An 18,109-nucleotide genomic window follows, 5' to 3' on the forward strand; every position below is an offset into this window, starting at 1 on the left:
ATGTCATGCCATGAAAAATAAAAAAAGCCTCAATAAAATTTAAATAGTTTTAATTACATGGTAAACAAAGGAAAACAATATCCCTGGTAACCTCCGAAAAGCTTGTACTGTTCTGTAAATCGGAAAGAACAGATGGGCTTTGATGCTTGTGGTTTTACTTGGATGGAAAAACCAACAAGTGAACAATGCGTACATGCAGATGAAGCGATATGTGAGGTTTTGTGTGAATTTCTGTATGATTATACATGAGATATCTTATTGGGATAATCCAATTTAAAGATATAATATTTCAGGATAATGTGACCCAGATATCAAAGCCGAAAAGACAAGACCTTGAAGGCACTGTCGGTTTTGTAAGCAACACAAAGCAGGGCAGGTGAGGTGACTTTCTCATGCTGCTGTTTATGTCACCATCACCGATTAAGGCTTAAGTTCTAATGAAATTAAGTGTGAACGTCAAAAGAGAAATTAATTTATAGCAATGAGTAGAGTTAATTATTTGAAAGCCTTGCAAAGCAAAGTAGCCTATATATGTTGCTTTAAAATGTTGTTGTTGTTGTTGTTGTTTAATGAACTGACATTTTGGCAAGACCAATAAATGAGAAAGCAAAGCGTCACAATTTGTCTAAAAACTTTTTCAAAAATGGACATAACTGCAGGATGTTTAATCGCATGCAGCTAGATTAAAATACAATTCCTGCTAATAAACATAGCATGACTTTCACCACTAGATGGAACTATTTGGTTTCATTTGAAGGTTACCATGTTGCACAAACACCTCGGTTGACCTGAGGACGTACAAAATACAAGGACAAAAACTTAAGTATGTCACTTTAACATATAATAATAAAAGCCCAGTCACAGTTTATATTATGAATAAATTATAATAATTTCATCATGTAAAAAAGTAATGCATAAATTGCCGCGTTCTGTATAGGCTGGACAATTGTTCAGAATGACAATTAAAATTGCAATTATTAATTAAGTTATTACTTAAAGAGTATTGCCTCAGGCCCAGTAAGCAAACTGAGTAGGCCTACTTTTTTCAGATCATATTAAAGATGAAAAGGTCAGAAATGAAAAGATGTCAACACAACTCTTCCCTTAAAGACATCCAGGTCACGTTTCCCTTCATTCTGTCAAACGCGTAGACGCAGATTTAGACTACTGCTTGTCTGTTAGGGTTATATTTTGACTAATGTAATATTCATAATTTTTCCCACTTTTTTTTCCTGCAAATGTTTCTGCATGATTGTGTTCAAAAACGTGGTATTCACAATTATTTATAGACATATTAATAATGTGTTTAGATTGTTTAGGTTACCATAGACTCCCTCTACTAGCACAATGCTGATGTGTGCAGCAACGACTTCTGGGAATCAGGTTTGGTCCTATGAGGAGCTGAACTGGGTGGCTGCTGCCACTCGCACACCAAACGCATGATGTTAAGAAACATGTAAACAGCTGAATATTATAATAAAAATCTGATTTAACAGGAGCATGTTTAATTATTAATTCCGACCTTGAAGATTATAAGAAGCGAATAGGCATCACCGCGGTGATTCATGGGTAAGTGTGGCTCAAAACCAACAATCCACAAACTTTCCAATTGTGTTCCATTATTACATTCCATTATTTCGCCATAATAACGTTATTGTAATACGTAAGAACGTAAATTCATTGCACGGACTTGTTTTGAGAAAGAGATCAATGAAGTTTGATCTCAAATCATATATCAACCGAAGATTTTATTTTCCAAGTGCGGTGAATGAATCGTTCTTATGAGTCGGATCTTTTCAATGAATCAGTTGAACCGATTCACGGATCGGACTAAACGAATGGTTCATGAACCAGTGGTCCAAAAGAACCGAGAACAAAACTTTCGGACATGTCCGATTCGCAGTGATCTGATCCGGATTATTTGGAAGGAATTTTATGTATTGTTGTATTACTCAGTCATATTGAAATTGTTTTATTTAATGCTAAAAAATAAAAAATAACTGCTTATCACAGCTTGATACACGCATACAAAACAGAGTTGGTTTTAACGTTCTATTAAAATGTGCAAAAACTTTTTTCTGCCAAGAGAATTTAGAATTTAAGTGTTTCCTTCTGTGACTATTTCGGTTCTAACTGTCTTTTTGAAACGTAGAATTATGGCTGAGGCAAAATGCATCAGGGCACATGAAATAAAACGTTATAAAAACGTAATAAACATCATTTTGTGACCACACGGTATTTAGAGTGGGTCAAATATTATTCAAATTTCACTGAATCATTTTTGGAAATGAACTGTTCAAAAGAACCGAATCGTGCCGTATGATAATCGCAAGGGTTTGTGGGATTGTCAGTCACAGTTACACAAAAAAATCTCAACGCACGAAGTACGAAATATTGATTATATAACGCAAATGTTCGTTTCATACCGAAACCTTTTAGAAATGTATAGGCAACCTTTGAAAGAACATTTCCAAAATGGGGGGGAAAAAGCTATTTTTAAAACCCTCATTAATCCGTTAATAAGAGCGAATAAATACTCCGCGCTTTGCGAGAACTCCGTGGTGGCGTCATGGAACGTTTTGTAACTCGAATGTAGCAATAATGTTGCAGCTGACAGTATTATGGAACGATATGAGGAATCAATAGGACACAGGCAGTCATGTGACTGCGCTTACATCTCGGGGGGTGGGCAGCAGTCTCTCCGTGTCTTACTGCTGTATTCGGCAGGGGGAAAGCCATGTATTCTCGATCATTTTAGAGCTGTTCTGTCATGAGGGCTGCTTGCACCCTTGAGCAACGTTTTGCTATGCTTTTTGACAGCACTGCAATGTATTCCTGAGTCCCTCTTTCATGCATACTGATGATGTCTTTCATTCTAGGTTGTGCTGTGCATAGCTGAATTTGGTGGTGCAGCAGCAAGAATCATGGCTGGCCTTCTTGCCTTTGATATTTGCCTTTGCTGCCCTGCTGAGAAGAAGAGCCCTCATATGCAAGCTTTTAATTGAGACAGCCCTTTCTTACAATAACCCACAGGTAGGTCAGCATCTGTTCTTTGCTTTTTGAATGGGCCCTTCCGATAGCTGTCATTGTGGTAGGCCAGGAGGGTTGCTGATAATGGGGTGTAGTGGAGAGCATGCATGCATTTATTGGCCGTAGCATTGCTTCCGTCATGGTTTTCTGGTTTGAATGGGGGATTTTGTTCGCTGTACTTTGAGTCTGTTGGTTTGTTGTGCAATAGCTACATGCATTCATGTTCTTCTCATTGCAGAAGTCATCAGAAGTGAACCGCTCAGTGCAAATGATTCAGGGTTCAGGGCTAAAGAAGCCTCATGTAGGCCACATTGAACAACCTCCTTTACTTTATATAATGCATTATAGTAGGAATATAACTTTCTCTCTTTTTTTTTTTAAATCAACATGAAATCAAAATCGACCCCGTTTACTTTCTTATTGCATGTGTTGTTTCTACCGCTAAAGATTATTTGACAAAATATAATTATATTTTATATTTATAAATGTGTTTATATTTCTAAAAAAAATAATTTATTTAATAAAATATTTAATCAAAATGCTGTAACTTAGCTCATCTTGTGAAACAACTTTACAGCTGATGACATCATGTAGGCCGTGCAATGCAATTGGATGATGTTAACAAACAGCCAAACAACTATTTAGGCATTATGTTTGTGTAAAGTGGCATTCAGTTTATGCTGCATACTAAAAAAATCTCACTGAATATTCAATTTCACATCAGATTAGAAAAGAACAATAAGTTCATGGACTAGTTTGGCTAGTGTTGGAAATAGCATTTGATTGGTCTTGACTTTAGCATTTTTCTGCATTGTTAGGGTGTCTCAGAGTAGTTTGTTTGCTTAGCAAAGGCTAAATGACAGAAACAAGAACATCTGGTGCTTATTTTTATATTAGCAGCGTAGCAAATGGTGCCATCATTTAAGAGAACAACACCATCACTGCATTGTAAATCATGTCACTAAAGCTTCTGTAAGGTTTTTACCGTAAAAATGCCACAAATATGCCTGACCCTATTGGATTGAATGTTTCTCTATGCACCTGGATGAAAAAACAACACACATACATGATTTGATTGCAAGCTAGCTAACGCCATCATGGGCCTTTGTTCTTCCTGCTCGCAGTCTCTCTGCAAACGTCATTCCAGAAGATTCCCTTCTTCCCTTACACCCCTCCTTCCAGTCCCATCTCATATTCCCTCATTTTTTTCTCCACCTCTCCTTTCTGCCTGTTCCTCACACTCTCTCCTCGAATCTGTTTGTCTTCTTTGGCTGCAGCAGCTGGTTGCAGTCTTGAGCCAGAGTCTCATCCCCACGTCCCCCTCCCCCCGACCAGTGCAGGCAAAGACAAAAGGCCAGGGCTGCTTGTCGGAACACTGCCCCCTTCCTCCCATGCGCTGCCGTGTGCATCTGCAGAGGAAAGAGTGACCTATAGAACGGGAACCAGCAGGCTCATAGTGAAGGGGGGAAAAAATCACACTCATACAGAATGGGGCCTGGCTGGACTGACGTCTTGCATAAGCCTTTCCACGAAGATTCCCGGTAGTAGGGCCGAGGCGAAGCGGGGTAGGGCGAGAGCCTGCTTTTTCCCTGTTTGTGTGTCTCTGCGTGTGTGTTTTTCTACGTGTCACGGCCTTTGTTTTCTCTCTTGTTTGGCAGAGACCGGACACGGTTGCTCAGGGCTGGAGGATTAGGGGACGAGCAGCTGATTTTAATTGAGAAAGAGCCGTGTTTCTCACCGGTTTTCGGGGGGAAAGGCGAGAGGAGGAAGCAGGGACACTGGCTAGAAGAGAGGAACAGGGACCATGGAGAGTGTGAGAGTGAGGGAGAGAGAGAGAGGGGGAGAGGGGAGGCAGAGAAGGAAGTAGAAGCAGTCCAGTGCTGCAGAATGGGGTAAAACCGAGAGGCACAATCAAAAAGAGGTCAGGTACCGAGCCTGTTTAAATTCTCCTTACTATCTCTGTGTCTTGTTTTCTTCTGTCAGGAAACGGTGCTCATCTTGTGGTTTTGGTTTACACAGTGCTTGTGGTTTTCCTCTGGAATGTGCATCTGCTTTTTGGCTTTTCATTTTTTCTTCTCTCATTCATCCATCCATCAGTCCATCCATATAAACCAGCCTCTGGTGTGCATGTATTTTTCATAAACGTCGTGCACAGTCTGTGTTTTTCAGGCCTAGTTTTTGATTCGGCTCGGCAACATCAACTGCACACGCATTCTGAACACAAACCTCTTCGATAATATTAACACACACTCAAAGCAGGAATATTTTGCAGGAATATCGAAGATTTGATGAAGAAACTGCCAGCTTCTGTGTCTCCAGTGTGGCTGCACTGCAGCACACACATTATGCAGGGTGACCGGAACCGGCTGAAACCGGTTTGAGGCAGACGAGGAGGCTCGGAAACAATACAGTCACTGTGCTACAGGCAGATAGCCGACGGCTTCATGGCAGCCAAAATGGCAAAGGGGTCTTCAGGAGTGATGCAGCTCAGAGCAGAGACGTTAGAGAGACGGTCTTTGCGCGCCTCCAGATGGTTATGCACGTCAGGGCCGGGAGGCAGCCATGAGAACTGAGCAGATATGGTGACCGTGGGTCACTGTGTGCTGTTATTCATGGTGGTCACCATCCAGAATGGTCTCTGGCGTGCCTTTCCTCCTGGTGGATCATTTCTTGAAGGGCCCTGCCTAGTGCAAAAAGTGGATTTTTTTTCCTCTGCTGTCAGGGAGAAAGGAGGAGGAGGGTGGTGGTGGTGTTTTGTTGTGGAGGTGGTGAGAGGAAGGAAGGAAGAAGGGATGGAAAGCAAGATTGTTTGCTCTAGTTGTCGGAACACCGAGGGTGAGGAGTGGCTCATTTGCATGTTTCCACTTCTATATGTTTGCATGTGTGTGTTCTCTTTTATTATGTGTGATATTTTGTATTGTTCTGATAGTTGGGCTACTGCGTCGTACACTGGCCTGATTTTAAAGGCCTCGGATAGAAACCCAAAAATCACAGTTGTTTTCCTGTGAGCGACACTCTCATTTGAAATCAGGCTGTTTGGCTGTAAATGTGTTTAGGCCCCATACTGGCTTCAACTGCTTAATGTCTTTCATTAAAATCCTCTTTTGTTTGCTGCTCCTTCTCTGCTTACATGCCTTACCACATTGGCTCCATTGTGTGCGGGGAAGGCCGTCTTGGCCCTGCGCACCCTGTGCGTGCAGATGTTATTAGCTGTAATGGAGGCAGAGCTGCAGTGCTCTCTTCCATTTCAATAAATGCAGCAGTAGCAGGAGTAATGGGGGGGGGGTAACCTTACTAGCACAACACAGCTTTATTTTATTTGTGATTTTTTTTTTTCTCTTATCACTTTAAATATGCCAAAATAGTGATGTTCATATGTGATTGTGTTTTTAGTTAGTATTAATATTTTAGGATCAACTCTGAGGAACAAATCTGTACAAATAAATACAAAAATAAATTATTCAGGGGGGAAATCATTATTGTTTTACAAAATGTATTATTTTTCACACAATGTGGTCTTATTATTACTTTTTAATTTTATATATTCAATATTTATTTTATTTTTATATATATTAATCCTTTATTAATTTCTTGTATTTAAATCAGGGGTGTCCAAACTCGGTCCTGGAGGGCCACTGTCCTGCAGACTTTCGCTCCAACTTGCCTCAACACACCTGCCTCAATCTTTCTAGTATGCCTAGTAAGACCTTGATTTGCTGGTTAAGGTGTGTTTTATTGGTGTTTGAGCTAAACTCTGCAGGACAGTGGCCCTCCAGGAGCAGGATTGGACAACCCTGAAAGATTAATTAATTTATTAACTTTTTATTAACAAAAAAGGGCAAAACATACCCAAGATTAATCAATTCAGCATTTTGACTTTCTTTGGGGAAAAAAAGGATGTTTCCATAGCGCTGTACATCATATTTGGTTGCAAAGATACAGTTTTCTGTTTCTCTCCTTTTTAATGTTTAGATTGTGTTCTACATGTTGTTTTCGGGCCATTCCTACCATTTTCAGAGCCTTTTATATACAGATTTATTTATTGATAGACTGTTTACAGTATGCCATGTCCAAACAATTCACATGCATTTAACTGACTAAATTTGTGTCTCCAGTGAGAGGTATTTTTATGGTACTTTTTTTGGATGTTATGCAAAGTGAATTATGATCTTATTTAATGAGAAGATAAAAGCACAGAGGCTTGTGGGAGATCCGTGAGGATGAAAAAGAGAGTATTCAGATTATACCAGGTGCATTTTAAGTGTTCTGCCACCTTCATAAAAAATGCTGCCTGTTTGACAGAATTTTTTTTAAATGATGATAGTAAAAAAAAGTTGCAGTTTCTGCATTTTGGTGATGAAAAGTTTTGAAAAGTTGTAATGCCTTAAAGACATTAAGCACTGGTTTTACATATTTTATATATTGTGACATTTCTATTGTCCATATTATCTTTCTTGTCGTGAATTTAATAATTTTGTATAGGCTTTAAGTGCTTCTTGCTGCTGTCCTTTCACTACAGTCTAATCAGGCAGTTTTTTTCCTTCTTTAATTGTAATGGAATGTCTTTCCCTTGTTTCTCAAAGGTGTTTAGCTCATTCTCATAAGACCATGGGCGACATGAAAACCCCAGACTTTGATGATCTGCTTGCGGCCTTTGACATTCCTGATATGGTTGATCCCAAGGCTGCCATTGAGTCCGGCCATGATGATCATGAGGGACAACTCAAACACGATGCCCACCATGAAGAGGACTCCCATGTCTCCTCTTGTCCAGATGTTGGGGTTAGTGTTATTGTTAAGAACGTCCGGAATTTTGATGCCACTGAACATCTCTCAGAGAAGGATGTTCATCCCACTGTTGGAAATGGCCTGCACAATGGTTTCTTGCCTGTGTCACCCAACAACAGATACAGCAAAGAAAGCGACAAGCTTCAAAAAGGCGAAATCCATGGGATGGCAGGAAATATCTCCACATTTAACCAGTTCAGTCCCATCTCTAGTGCCGAAGAATTTGATGATGATGACAAAATTGAAGTAGATGACCCTGCCGACAAACAAGGTAATTTACAGTTTAGACCAAACCCTCTAAGCAGTCTGAGTGCAAAGACGGAAGAGCCTCGTCCTCAACACACCAAACTAGATGGTCCAACTAGGCCAAGAACAAATGGCAATTACAATCATTTGAAAGTTGAGAATAGTAGCGTAAATGGCACAGTGGGACACTCAAACCTATATGAATCTCAAAAACCAAGAAAAACTGAGGAACACTCCAAAGAAAGATGCCAAGAAGCAAAAGAGCTTGGAGAGCAGGTCGTTGAGTTGAATGTGACCAACCTCTCCCAAGCCAAGGCCAAATCATCTGCAAAGCTCTCATCCTGCATTGCTGCAATTGCAGCACTTAGTGCAAAGAAAGCTAGCACAGAAGCAATGTCTCCAGAATCCCTAGCCACACCTCGAGATTCACCCAGAGAGGCTAAAGAGATCCCAAAGGTTATGGATAAATCACCAGAGCGGGAGTCAGCTCTGGAGCTTGGCAAGAAGGTGCTCTCAAAACAACCTGAGAGTCCTTGCAGTGTTACCAGTGAAAGCAGCAGCAAAGAGTCTCCTGCATCTCCAGCAGGATCAATACCAGTCATTCCCAAAGTCCGCATCAAAACAATCAAGACATCTTCAGGGCAGATCAAGAGGACAGTTACCAGAGTCCTGCCCGAGTTTGATCCTGAAGTCTTGAAGAAAGGTATCGATTCATCACCCAATGTCGTCTCTTCTTTGCTGTCCTCTTCAACCTCGCCTTCTGTTTTCTCATCTCCCACGAGAACTTTGCCGACCACAATAGTAGCAACTTCTGGAGGCTCTGCCATTGAGGTAACTAAACAAATGACCATCAAGCCCGTGGCCACTGCCTTCCTACCTGTCTCAGCCATTAAGACGGCAGGCTCCCAAGTGATTAACCTGAAACTTGCCAACAATATGACTGTAAAGGCCACTGTCATACCAGCGGCATCTGTTCAGAGTGCCAGCAGTGCCATCCTTAAAGCTGCTAATGCCATTCAGCAACAAACTGTCATGGTGCCTGCTTCCAGCCTAACAAATACCAAACTTGTGCCAAAGACTGTCCACCTAACCAAGTTAAATCTCTTGCCTCAGAATGCATCAGTGGCCGAGCTCCACCAGGTCCTGACCAAGCCCCAACAACCCATCAAGCAAGCTATGTTGGCCCAACAACAACAGAAGAAAGTGTCTCGGGTCCAGGTCCTAACCAGCTCTCAGAGCTCAGTGGTAGAAGCCTTCAATAAAGTTTTGAGTAGCATTAACCCTGTGCCAGTTTATGTACCCAATCTCAGCCCTCCAATTTCTGCCTGTATATCTTTGCCATCCCGTGGGTACAAATGCTTGGAATGTGGTGATTCCTTTGCCCTGGAAAAAAGCCTCACTCAGCATTATGACCGTAGAAGTGTCCGCATTGAGGTCACTTGCAACCACTGCGCCAAAAACCTAGTCTTCTACAACAAGTGCAACCTTCTATCACATGCTAGGGGCCACAAAGACAAAGGGGTTGTCATGCAGTGTTCTCATCTCATCTTAAAGCCAATTCCCGCTGACCAGATGATCCTTGCGCCGTCAGTAACCTCCAGCGCTCCCACCTCTTCAGCTAACATTGGATCCTCCGTAGTGGGGAGTCCAGGGAAAGGAAACCCAACCACAGTTATCGCTGCACCCTCTTCGGCTCCTGTTGTGGCTGCCATGCCTCTAGATAAGGATGTCTCCAAGGTCTGCAGATCGAGTCTGAAGTGCTTGGAATGTAATGAGACATTTCAGGAAGAGTCATCTCTTGCAATGCACTACCAGCAGGCTCCCGAATCCGGTGGACAGGTGGGTGCATGAATTAATTGTGATGTAAAAGTTGAAATGGTCATCAGCTTCTTCCAGCGTTGTAGTCGAGACCAGTTTATTTGAAACCAAGTCCAGGCCGAGACTTGAGCAAGTTGAGTTCAAGTAAAGACCAAGACCAGAAGAGGGTCAAATCAGAGCCCAGTCTCAAGTACAACACTGGCTTCCTCTTTCATATACAGAAATATTTAAAAGTTTTATTAAAGATATTTTGAACAATTTGCTTTTGCTTTTCCTTCAACTGAAACAGAAAACCTGCACCATTTGCCAAATGCTACTGCCAAACCAGTGTAGCTTTGCTTCCCATCAGCGGATCCATCAGCACAAGTCTCCATATATCTGCCCTGAATGTGGAGCTATCTGTCGATCTGTCCATTTTCAGTCTCATGTGACCAAGAATTGCCTGCACTACACACGCCGAGTGGGCTACCGGTTAGTACATTACTCTTTATAACTGTCAAGGCCAAAAAGAAGCTCCATGCTTTCAAGAAATGTCTTTTTTGCAAGTAAATTAAATATTTATTTATTTATATTAAAGGTCCCGTATTGTACACCTTTCTGGAGTTTTATTTGAGGTTTTGATGTCCTTAAGAAATGTTATGGGCGCGTCTACAGATTCCTTGCCATATGTCCATGTTTCTTGCATCTCACGACTATGTCGTGTATGAAATCATGTCTGTGTGCATGTGTGTAAAACAACAAATTGACGAGACGTCAACTTTTTACAGAAGTCACAACGGTTCGTGAAAAATAGCTAGAACTTTAAGCAGGCTGTGTGAATTTTACTGTGGACTGACTAGTTTTGAAACTTATATGGTAGTTAAATAGCCCCTAGACCTCAGTAATCGTGAAAAAAGCCAGGAAATTTCAGTTTTGACAATATGGGACCTTTAAATACTGGAGGTTTTTAACCTTACCCAGAGATCACCAAAAATGTGTAGTTATATTCACTGACCACTAGGGGGTGTAACAGTGCATCATGCCACAATATAACGGATCACAATTCAATAAAAAAATGTGACAATATGCATTGTGGATATAAAAAATGGAGTGTGATATATTAGGTATTCTTTTACAAGAACTAAGTATTGTGAGAGTATCGAATCACGACATTCTATAAAGAGTGTATCCACCTCTACTGACCTTAGTCCCTGTTCTTATTTCTGAGTTGACGTAAAAGCTTCTATTTATGCATAAAACGTGCATTGAACATGTGCCTAAGTGTTTAATTGGTTTTGAGTGGAACATGAAATGAGGGCTCGTCATGCTTTCAAAACGGCAATCATGGAGCTATTCACTGTTATTATTCTGCCATTCGCCCCTGATTGATGCCGCATTAAAGGTGACTGGCATCGATTACGGAAACAAAAAAAGAGGCTTAGGTTATATTCAAGTGTAACACTTTCTTTTTTCGTCTTTTAGCTGTGTTCACTGTAGTGTCATCTTCGCTGACGTTGCTGCTCTCAAGTCACACATTCAGGGATCCCACTGTGAAATCTTCTACAAATGCCCCATCTGCCCCATGGCTTTTAAATCAGCCCCCGGTACACATTCCCATGCCTACTCCCAGCATCCAGGAGTTAAAATTGGAGAGCCTAAGTGAGTCTTTACTTATAAATTAATGGAATTATTAAAATGGTGTCTGTGTGATGTCCAGTTTCTATTGTTCTTGAAGGTGGAAACAATTTTTTTTTTTTTGAGAAACCATATGGTTAAGTAAGCGAGAATGCATAAATAGCCATTCATTATACCAAAATAAACCCCATCTGGGTCATCAGATCCTATATTCTATTTATTACTTACCAAATGAGTAAATAGATAGACGTGAAATATTGATTTGAGTTGAAGTAATTGTATTATGTGAGACGAAAAACTGTTACATGCAGCTCGCACAGCTATGTTTTTCTGGGAAAATGGTTAGTTATACAGTAGAGCAGTCATTATACAAGAATATTTCACCTCAGATTTCAGTGATTAACCAATTAGAATCAAGTATTTCATAGAGCTGTGTAATAATGTTTATTGCAGATGTTACTGATTGCTGTTTATGCTTTGTGGATTGTTTTTTTTCTAAAATAAAACACTATCCAGTTACTTTCTTACAGTGCAAACGCATGCTTTGTGCTAAACGCTGCCATCTTAATGACAAAACAAGCTTGCAGTAATTCTTAGTAGTAGAATGGAGGGAAACTCCATAGGTGTGTCAAATCTGTTCCTTTAGAACTCATACGCCACTGACCTTTTCAGGCGCAGAAAGAAATTATGCACGGTGGCTTTAATTACTGTGTCCTCTCTTTGAACCCGACCACCCCCCAGAAAGCTTGTCGTGTTCATCAGCACTTGTTAATGAAAAGGCCAGATGGTTTGTTTGCACTTCCTGTGTTACCTGTAACCATGTTGGAAATATGATCAGCTGGCTTATTGACAATGCGAGCGTTCAATGCAGATGTTTGACACATAAATAAGCTGACAAGTGGCACTTTCAACAATCATAATTCCTTCAACACAACAGTAGATTTACTCTAGAGGGAGAAAGAAAATGTTGTTTGTTTTGTTCAGCCAGAGCTATTGAACCTTGTAATGAGAAGTAGGAATGAACACCTACACAAGCAAAAACAAGCAACGAAGCATTTTAGAAAATACTCTCTTCACTGGTATGTGTTGTTTTGCAGGCTGATCTACAAGTGTTCCATGTGTGACACCGTTTTTACCCAGCAGACTTTGCTCTACACGCACTTTGACCAGCACATATCCAGTCAGAAAGTGTCTGTCTTCAAGTGTCCGGACTGTTCGATGCACTACGCCCAAAAGCAGCTAATGCTGGATCATATTAAAGTAAGGGAATAAATCAGTGAAAATTTTTATTAATTGTCATTGGCCATCACATATGACAGGTCATTTAAATGAATTAAAATTATGTTTAAATTAATTTTACATTAAAATGTTTGTTTACTGTACAATAAATAATAATAAATATTAGGGCTGTCAAATCGATTAATCGCATCCAAATAAAAGTTTGTGTTTACATAATATGTGTGTGTGTGTTGTATATATTTATTTTTATATATAAATACACATAGGGCCTACATACATGTATATATTTAATAAATATATATTATTATAAACAAAAACGTTTATTCTGGATGCGATTAATTGCAATTAATCGATTAGATTTTTTTATTATTATTTACTGTTTTATTAATATTAAAATGATTATTTCTTACAAGTCCATGCACGGCATCTTAAAGACCATCGAGGGCCCTCCAAACCTGGGCATCAATCTCCCTCTCAGCTCCAAGCCTACTAATTCCATGAGCCCGAATAACAACAACAAAGAGGGCGTCTCTATCAGCAGCCTCGAGAAAGGAGAGAGGAAGCCAACATCCCCAACAAAAAAGAATAGTAATGGGACAGACCTTCCCAAAAAAGCCCCGTTGTCCATCTCCTGCCCTGGTTGGACCTGCAGGGAGTGCGACCGCTTGTTTACACAGAGAGAAGTCTTCATCGCTCACATGAAAAGAGAGCATGGGAAGGTAACATATAGCTGTTTTAGTTCTAATAGGTTCTAGAGTCTCATGAGTGAGACCCAGGGCTGTAGGACACATTATGAACCACACTGAATTCATGTACATTATTGCAGATGGATGGGCATGACTATAATGAATCCTTTTCTTTCTGCTACACCAGCAACTGAAAAAGCATCCATGTCGACAGTGTGAAAAGTCCTTCAGTTCCTCTCACAGTTTATGTAGACACAACCGAATCAAACACAAGGGCCTACGGAAAGTCTACTCATGTCCGTGAGTATCATGTGTTTCTAGACCCATCAGAATTTCCATTTGCTTCATCTGTGCTTGTGAATTAAATTCCAGGCTCCTCACGTCTGCATTTTCAACCTTAAAGGGGCCATGAACTGAGAAATCAAAATTCTTTTGACATATAAGAGGTCATTGTACTATAAAACATCCTGTATGTTTCAGAACTCAAAACTTTCTTGTTAGTCTAAAAACAGCTTACATTGAAGCCAATCTGCAAAAACGACAAGTTGTGGAATGTGCCACTTTATGACGTAATAGTGTGGTTAACACCGCCTCCACGCATGTAGTGTAAATAACGAGAGGCAACACAGGTCTACGCAGAAATCAAACATTAAAAACAGGACAGAAAATAGCCTATTGCTTCTAAATTATATTTTTGTTGTAAAAATCTTGATTACATTATAAGGGGACCTGAGAGAACAGTTCAAAACAATAAAAAAGAGCTAGTTCATGACCCATTTAAGACACTTAATTTTACACTAAAGCTAATCAGAAACCGTTATGAGTGTCAAAACAGATTTCTCATGGGTTTCCTCAGACACTGCCCAGAACCCAGTCGCACTTTCACCAAAAGACTGCTGCTAGAGAAACACATTCAGTTGATGCATGGCATCAAAGACACAGAGGCCAAGCTTCCGGTAGATTCCAGCAGTGCAGAAGCCACCCCAGACAAAGAGCAGGTAACCAACAGTTGGACGAGCACGTTTGGGTCTGTATTGTCTGGTAATGTTGCAAGGGCATTAGACAGAAGTACACAAACATTCAAAAGTTTGGAGTCTGTAAGATTTTTTAAAAATGTTTTTGAGATCTTATGCTCCTCAAGGTTGCATTTATTTGGTAAAAAATACAGAAAGAAAACTGTGATATTGTGGAATATTATTATAATTTAAAAGAATTGTTTTCTAATTTAATATATTTTAAAATAAAATGTATTTTTGTGACGTCAAAGCTGAATTTTCAGCACCGTTACTGCAGTGTCACATGATCACATGAATATGCAGATATTTTTTAGGCTTCTTTGATAAACATAAGGTTAAAAAATAGCATTTATTTGAATTTTTCTGTAACATTATATAGTAGTCAACATTTGAAGTGGATCAAAACCTTTCATCAAAGTTGTCCTAAAACCTAAAACCAAAATGCATTCTGGTCTTAGGACAACTTTGATTAACTTTTTTGATCCACTTCAAATGTTGATTACAATATATCTTTACTGTCACTTTTTATCAGTGTAATGCATACTTCATGAATAAATGTATCAATTTCATATACTGACCACAAACTTGTGAATGTGTGAACATGTATGCGACCTTATTGTCTTTTTTCAAGACAAAATTGGATATTTAATTGAATGCTAATTACCTTTACCTTCATTTAATGCTCACTTAAATTTTATATTCAAAAACAATAACTTTATAACAATGGTAATTGTAATCTGCAATGTACAGTATTAAAAAAAAAAATGTTTTTACATGACTGGCTAACATAATACAATATATTAAATATTATTTATTTTATATTCAATTATAATGTTATATAATATCAGCCATGATCAGTTATCTGTCATAACATTACATTTATTATCAGGTTTTTTTTTTTTTTTTTTTTTTTTTTTTTTTTTTGTCTTTTTTTTAAAAATTTGTTTGTTCTTTTTGATGTTTTTTTGTGAATGTGTGAACATGTATGCGACCTTATTGTCTTTTTTCAAGACAAAATTGGATATTTAATTGAATGCTAATTACCTTTACCTTCATTTAATGCTCACTTAAATTTTATATTCAAAAACAATAACTTTATAACAATGGTAATTGTAATCTGCAATGTACAGTATTAAAAAAAAAAATGTTTTTACATGACTGGCTAACATAATACAATATATTAAATATTATTTATTTTATATTCAATTATAATGTTATATAATATCAGCCATGATCAGTTATCTGTCATAACATTACATTTATTATCAGGTTTTTTTTTTTTTTTTTTTTTTTTCATTTCGGCATTGCATAAAACATTGCCATTTTGTATCTTCAGGTCCCCAGTCCTAAACGAAAGCTCCACTCTGAAGATGAGGACGCTGAGAGGGAAGAGGAAGTGGAGGAGGCCGGAGGACAGGTGACTTCTACTCAGCGGTCCAAGAGCTCATCCTCACAGCCTTTGAAGAAGCTAAAGATCAACGTCTTCAAGACGCATAAATGCACAGTGTGTAGCTTCACCACCGAAGACATCGTGCATTTCCACGAGCACATTCCCCAGCACAAGACCGACGTCTCGTCCTACCAGTGCCGTGAATGCGGCCTGTGCTACACCTCGCACAACTCCCTCGCCCGACACCTGTTCATCGTGCACAAGCTGAAGGAGCCCCAAGGGCTCGGGCGACACAACGAGCAACAAGAAAACACGCCCAACCCAGACGCCAACGACGGTATCCCGGATACTCAATGTAAAGTATGTTCAAAAACATTTGAAACGGAGGGAGCCTTAAAGACACACATGCGGACACATGGAATGGCCTTCATTAAGTCCAAACGGCTGAGTGCAGCTGAGAAGTAAGAGCGAGGTAGTGCCCCCTAGTGGATGGATGTTGGTTTGCAAAGAATTATTTGTTTGTATGTTGTACGTATAGAAGCGTTTGACATCGTATTCCTCCACTCTTGCCTCTTTGTATGCTCATATGTTGTGCATACGTATGCATATATATATATATATACATATATATACAAAATGTATAAATCTATACACACACAGAATGTGTGTTTAAAGATGTGTAATATATTAAAAACTGATTTATGTGTATTTAATTATCTATGAGAACACATTTTGTATACTTTATGATAGATGTTTGTATGCGTGTTGGATAGACCTTTTTTATAGATTCTTTTTATTTCCTATTTTAGACGGTTCTTGTTGTTTTCTCGTGGGAGCAGATGCTGTCCAAATGGCTGTCTCAGTCGTGGGATGCTTTCGGTCCCAGTTTCTGAACTGCTGCTAAAAAAAAGTGCACAGAATGTCACCGTTACACTTCTCAGTGAGACATTTTGCACTCAAAAGGGACAATCAGTCCGCAACCTACAACACGAGCAGGATAGCGTCTCCTAAAGCAGCCGAAAATGGCGTTTGACTGAAGATTTGGTTGTTGAATTGAGCCTGAAAGCTTTTTATGGTGCATTTCTGTTTTGTGAATTAGTCGTCCATTTAAAAAAAACTACTATAATTTAGCACTACAGAAGAACAAGACATGAAAGTAGGTTTTTATTTATCTCAGCCACTGCCAAGAGGTCGTGTTGAATCAATGTGTGCTTTTTAACTTGAAGTGTCGTCACAGCCGGACGATTCTCCTCACTTCATTTCTTCTCAGGCAGCTTGTTCCAAATCATAACTTGTTTGTTTGATTGCGTTTTGGATTATTACCACACTACAGTCTGTCAACGTTGGCCTGTTATCAAGAACCACATTTTGGATTCATGCACATTTAATTTTGAGGTACTTTGGAAAGCTTTTATTTGTAATTTGAATCCAAAACCATTTTGCCCTGCAGATATGTGAAAGTACAAATGAAACAAATCAGATATGTCAATTTAGCCTGTTTTATTTCAAACCAAAGTTTCTTCCTTACATATGAACTCCAAAGTAGGACGCTCCACTCATAGTTGCATGTTTTTGAAATCAGTAATTCATAGGTGCTGGTATACTAAAGTGTGGTCAAGTGCCTCCGGCGCTCGAAAGCCAAACGAAAGCTCTTATTTAGAGCAGCATGTTATGGAAATTCTCGAGGTTGGTGTTCCACTGACTCAGTGTGAAAAAGGGATAAAAGAGCTGCCTTCACTATAAATGAATGTTTTGGTCAAAAAGTGAAACGAGCTGTAAAATTTCTTTGCATTTTCTCCCTCTCTAACCCATTAATTTCAGCGTTTCACTTCATGAGGAGCTCAGTACTAGTTCTCGATTTTCATTTGTCCTGGAAACTCAGTATTTTGCTCTTCTTTTCCTTGAGGACGCGTATGTGCATGAGAGAAGCCATTCACGGTGGTTGTTCTGTTTTATAGAATGTCTTGCTGATGTTCGGTAGACTTTGTTTGTGCAAAAAACGTTATCATTAATAAATTATACATACACAAATAACTAACGTGTCTAAACTGGTGTGGAGTTTGTGTGCTTCAATCAGCTCTCGCTTTGCCTCATTTTAATTAGCCTGAAAGCAATTTCCTTTAAGCCACTGGTCTTGGTCGCCATGGTTACAAGGGAATTTAGGGTGCTTTCACACTAGCACTTTTGGTGCGCACCCGGGTTCGATTGACGTCAGAGTTCGGTTCGTTTGGATGATGTGAACGCTATCTTCCGAACTCGGGTGCGCACCCACGAACCTAACC

General features: G+C 39.4%; 1 protein-coding gene across 6 annotated transcripts; it reads left to right on the plus strand.

Moving 5' to 3' along the window:
* Positions 1-2,362: 2,362 nt before the first annotated feature.
* On the plus strand, positions 2,363-16,410 carry LOC107739659 (zinc finger protein 532-like). 6 transcript variants are annotated; one of them, XM_016551828.1, is made up of 10 exons: positions 2,363-2,384; positions 2,880-3,033; positions 7,614-9,903; positions 10,172-10,353; positions 11,344-11,520; positions 12,594-12,756; positions 13,149-13,454; positions 13,609-13,721; positions 14,278-14,419; positions 15,774-16,410. In XM_016551828.1, exons 3-10 carry the CDS (start codon positions 7,639-7,641, stop codon positions 16,290-16,292), a joined length of 3,867 nt encoding a protein of 1,288 aa, XP_016407314.1. In that variant the 5' UTR covers positions 2,363-2,384; positions 2,880-3,033; positions 7,614-7,638; the 3' UTR covers positions 16,293-16,410. The 6 variants fall into 6 exon arrangements, with proteins under 6 accessions (XP_016407314.1, XP_016407312.1, XP_016407313.1 ...); XM_016551827.1 differs by lacking the exons at positions 2,363-2,384; positions 2,880-3,033 and adding exons at positions 4,380-4,595; positions 4,689-4,951; XM_016551826.1 differs by lacking the exon at positions 2,363-2,384 and having other exon boundaries at positions 2,659-3,033.
* The last annotated feature ends 1,699 nt before the right edge of the window (positions 16,411-18,109 follow it).

This window comes from Sinocyclocheilus rhinocerous, unplaced genomic scaffold (genome assembly GCF_001515625.1).
Source record: "Sinocyclocheilus rhinocerous isolate Xijiao unplaced genomic scaffold, SAMN03320098_v1.1 scaffold585, whole genome shotgun sequence".
NCBI classification, from domain to species: Eukaryota; Metazoa; Chordata; class Actinopteri; order Cypriniformes; family Cyprinidae; genus Sinocyclocheilus; species Sinocyclocheilus rhinocerous.

Coding starts and splice junctions, on each gene's coding strand:
- LOC107739659 (XM_016551828.1), top strand. CDS start 7,639: ATGGGCGACATGAAAACCCCAGACTTTGATGATCTGCTTGCGGCCTTT. Junction 12,757..13,148: donor TAATGCTGGATCATATTAAA/GTAAGGGAATAA, acceptor ATTTCTTACAAG/TCCATGCACGGCATCTTAAA. Junction 13,722..14,277: donor CGGAAAGTCTACTCATGTCC/GTGAGTATCATG, acceptor GGGTTTCCTCAG/ACACTGCCCAGAACCCAGTC.